This window comes from Octodon degus, unplaced genomic scaffold (assembly GCF_000260255.1).
Source record: "Octodon degus isolate 3935 unplaced genomic scaffold, OctDeg1.0 scaffold00056, whole genome shotgun sequence".
NCBI classification, from domain to species: Eukaryota; Metazoa; Chordata; class Mammalia; order Rodentia; family Octodontidae; genus Octodon; species Octodon degus.
The window spans coordinates 5,285,834-5,290,238 of NW_004524632.1; the positions used below are offsets into that span (position 1 = coordinate 5,285,834).

The following is a 4,405-nucleotide window of genomic DNA, read 5'->3' on the forward strand; positions in this document are numbered from 1 at the left end:
GAACCCGGGATTGAACTCAGATTCTTGCGCTTGTCAGGGAAGTGCTTATTCCACTGAGCCATCTCCCTAGCCCCTATATTCTATATTCTCGCCTTAAATCATATTTTCTGTCCAGTCATATTGTTCGTGTTCCCTTTGTTTTCTGGGTGTGATTACTGGGGATGAAGTTCAGCAACATTCTACCACTGAGCTACATTTTAGTCCCTTCAAAAAAAGATTTTGGGGGCCAGCAAGATGGCTCAGTGGAATAAGCACTTCCCTGGCAAGGGCAAGGGCCTGAGTTCAATCCCCGGTTTCACTAAAAACACAAAACAAAACAAGATTTTGAAGTTGTATGCTCCAGACTTCACGCAATGAATAGAGATTTCCTCTCATCTTAGAAGTTTTTTGGGTTTTTTTTTTTTGTGGAACCAGGGATTGAATTCAGGCCCTTGTGCTTGGCAGGCACTTACTCTACTAAGCCATCTTCCTGACCCATCTTAGAAGTTTATTATAAATCCACTGAACAATCTGGAATTTATGGAACCAGAGTGCAAGATCAAGAAAAATGCTTTGAAAGCAAAAATTAGGACCAGTCATCCCACTCAGTCTCCCATCTGAGCTGCCTGAAACCTGTAAGAGAAGAGGAGCATGTCCCACCGTAGGTGCTGGGACACCTCAGGATGTCCTGCTGGGGAGCACGAGCTCCAGGATGCCCACGGCCCGCACTCTCCACCCACTACTTGTTCATTGCTCTCTACTTTTACTGTGAAAGACCACTGTTTTACAAATAAAACTTAATAGGGGATTTTTTTTTTTTTTTTTAAGATAAGGTCTTGTTAAGTTGCCCAGGAAGAATGTGAACTTGAAATTGTCCTGCCTCAGCTTCCCAAAGTGCTCAGATCACAGGCATGTACCGTCACACTCAACTTGTCCACATTTTAAACATTTTCACACAATAAAGTATCTATAAAAACCCTAAAATAAAAAGAGCTGGGGAGCTCCCAGACAACTGAATGCATGGAGGTCCTTGGAAGGTGGTGCACTTGAGTGCCTACAGCCTCCTTCACTCCTTCCCCACAACGGACTCATGTGTCTCTTCATCTCCATCCTCAGTAGTATCCTTGATAACAAGCTGATTAAAAAAAATAATAAGCTGATAAACATAAAATGTTTCTGTTCTGTGAGCTAAAAAAGCCAATTAACTGAACCCAAGGTAAGGATCAATGGAAACCAGTTGCTCTGTAATTCAGATGAAACTACCTGGGGCATGAGTGGCATATGAAGGGAGGGGAGCAGAGGACTGTGGCAGTGTCAGAATTGAACTATGTTTTATTAGAAGACCAACAGATGGGGCCGGGGAGATGGCTCAGTGGAATAAGCGCTTCTCTGGCAAGCACAAGGGCCTGAGTTCAATCCCTGGTTCCGCCAAAAAAAAAAAAAAAAAAGGAAGACCAATAGATGGTGACCACTACTGAATAGTCGATTACTTTCTTGCTGGGTGTGAAATCCCCACACATTCTGGAATAAAAAGAAATTACCTGTGCACTGGGGATGTAGCTCAGTGGTAGTACGCTTGCCTGGCATGTGTGAGGCCCTAGGTTGGGGAGGGGTGAGGAAGACAAAGAAATGATCTGCGCTGAGTACACAGCAGGATAAACTGAGTTTGAGCTTTCCTTTCTCTATCTTCAGGTGTCTAGGGCTCTTTTCATGATACAAGACAAGAAAGCTTGGTAGCTGCCAGTGACCTGTGCCTTGCAAACCTAAAACATTATGTGGCTCTTAGGCATGGAATCTAAGTTATAGTACAGGCCAAGCAATGTAGTGAAACCTTGCTTCAAAAATAGAGAGATGGGACTGGGGATGCAGCTCGGTGTGCGGGCCCAGGGTCAGTGGTGGTGAACCTATGGCATGCAGCCCTAATGGGCAAGCAGAGCCCACTGTCAGCACATGAGCCAGATCACTCCAGCAGCCAAGCATTAGATAATTGTATTTTTCTAAACTAAAATCTCATATTCAGGCTAAATTGCAGTGTTGGTACTCTGTGATACACAAGTGGGTTTTAGGGTTGCAGATTGGGCATTCGTCTCTAAAAGGTCTGCTCTGAGTTCAGAGGAAAAGGAAATTTTTTTTTTTTTGTATTTAGTACAGGGTCTACATCAGACTTACAGCGATCCTCCTGTTTTCAGCCTCCCAAGCACGCAATTATAGGCATGTGCCACCAAGCCCAGTCTTGTTTGATGATTTTTTAATTTGGCATATTAGAAAAATGTTTCTGGGGGCTGGGGCGATAGCTCAGTAGAGTAAGTGCTTGCCTGGTAAGCACAGGATCCTAAATTCAATCCCTGGTGGTGGTGGGGGGAGCACTTCCCTGGCACGTGTAAGGGTCTGAGTTCAATGCCCGGTCCCCACCCCACCCCACCCCCAAAAAAAAGAAAAGAAAAATGTTTCTAGGGGCCAGGGAGATGGCTCAGTAGAATAATGCTTCCCTGCCAAGTGCAAAGTCATGAGTTCAATCCTCGGTTCCACCAAAAAAGAAAAAAAAAAAAAAAAGAATGTTTCTTAAGTTCTCAAATAGGAGTAACAAGTAAATCATAAGGAACAAACTGAGTATTGAGAAGTTGGTACTTACTGAAGTTGTAGATCTAAGCAATTCTCTCTCTTCTTTTAGTTGTTCAACTAATTTCATCATTCCCTGGGCTTCTTCTACCTTTCCTTCAGATCCCAATTCTTCAATCTAAGAAGAACAGAAAAAAAGTCAAAATTCCACACTGAGTCTTGTCTTTTCTCCCCATACTTTATGCTTGGTTGACATTTAGTGTTTTGTCTTTTTGACTGGGTTTGTTTCCTGAAGCCTCTCTGGGTTTAATTTACCCTTCTAATTTTTTTTAAACAAGTTTTAATGACATGCAACAAAATGAAAAATTTTAAGACACACAACTCGGTAACTATGCACACATATGCACACACCCGTGAAATAATCACCTCCATCTAGACAACGAACCTACCTACTACTCCAAAAGATTTCTTCCTACTCATTTTAGTACTTCCTCCAGCCTCTACCTATACACATGCAAAGACAATGTGGTCTGCCTATCACTATACATTAGTTTTTGATTTTTTAAATTTTATAGAAATGGAGGAACATAAGCCAGGCATGATGGTGCACGCCTGTAACCTCAAAACTCGGAGGCTGAGAAAAAGTTTGAATCTGAGGTATGGGCTAAACAGCGAGTTCAAGGCCAGACTGAGTTACACAGAGCCTGTCTCAAAACCACAAAGTAAACAGAATATTGTTTGTATCCCTTTTGGGTCTGATCTCTTTTACTCAGCCTAAATTTTAAAATTCATTTACACTACTGCACACAGTTCTTTCCTATTACCAAATAGTATTCCATTCTAGGCCTCCATCAAGTTAATTACTATTCATGCACTGATGGATATTTGAACTGCCAATAGTTTTAAGCATTTCTTTGGCTCATTTTGAACAAATATCCTAAAAGCATTGGTACCCAAGTCACTGTGTATAGATATATGTCTTCACATCTCTTGTGTAAATACTTAGGAGAATAATGGCTTCTGGTACATTTTTAACTTTTTAAGACAAACTCTTTTCCAAAATGTCTGCACTACTCATACCATCACTAGCAGTGCCAGATATTTTTAGCTGGTCCAAATCCTTGTCAATACTTGGCAAAAGGGCCAGCAAAATAGCTCAACGGACTAAACACCTGCTCAGGCAAGCACAGGACCGGGGTTCAATCTCCAGCACCACACACGCAGCTCCCAGCCTTGGGGGTGCTGAGACCCTGAGACCAGGCATAGAAGCGCACACTACCAGCACAGGAAGGCTGAAAACAGGAGGATCACTATGAGTCTAATGTGCATAATGAGACCTTGTACCAAATACATTTAAATAAATTAAAAAAAAAGTGGCATATTTTTTAAAATTTGGGCCTTCAAATGGGTGTTAAATAAGCATCTCATTGTGACTTTGATTTCTATTTTCCTAAATGACAAGTAAGGTTGAATGTATACTTTCTTAATTTTTATTCACTCAATGTATTCTTTATGTGTATTTGCTAACCTTGCCTTATTAACTGACTCAGTATTTTCTGATTTTAATGTCAACAAGTCTTACCTGCTGTAGGAGCACATCAATTTTGTCTGTGAGAACCTGAATTTTTTCCTCATTTTTGCCTGTTGGGCCAGCTGCCTGTTGAAAACAATAAAATGTGTTATAAACAAACACAAAATAAACACTCAGGCTCTCACACATTGTACATAATATGTTTGGGTTTTTTAAAGACAGAGACTCACAATGTAGTTCGATTTGTCCTTGAACTCATGTACTAGGGCTCTAGCTACTGAGCTCATCTCACAATCCTCCCTCCTGCCTCAGCCTCCTGAGTAATGGGATTACATA

The 4,405-nt window shown here is 41.4% G+C and overlaps 1 protein-coding gene across 1 annotated transcript in view; it reads right to left on the bottom strand.

Moving 5' to 3' along the window:
* The window catches only part of Luc7l3 (LUC7 like 3 pre-mRNA splicing factor), a 17,795-nt gene extending 13,537 nt beyond the window's left edge, over positions 1–4,258 (bottom strand). Inside the window, exons 1-2 of the mRNA XM_023718108.1 lie at positions 4,121–4,258; positions 2,612–2,716 (exon numbers count right to left, since the gene is read on the bottom strand). Coding sequence (XP_023573876.1) covers positions 2,612–2,716; positions 4,121–4,258 — 243 coding nt within the window. The remainder of the gene's footprint in view (positions 1–2,611; positions 2,717–4,120) is intronic.
* Between the last annotated feature and the right edge of the window lie 147 nt (positions 4,259–4,405).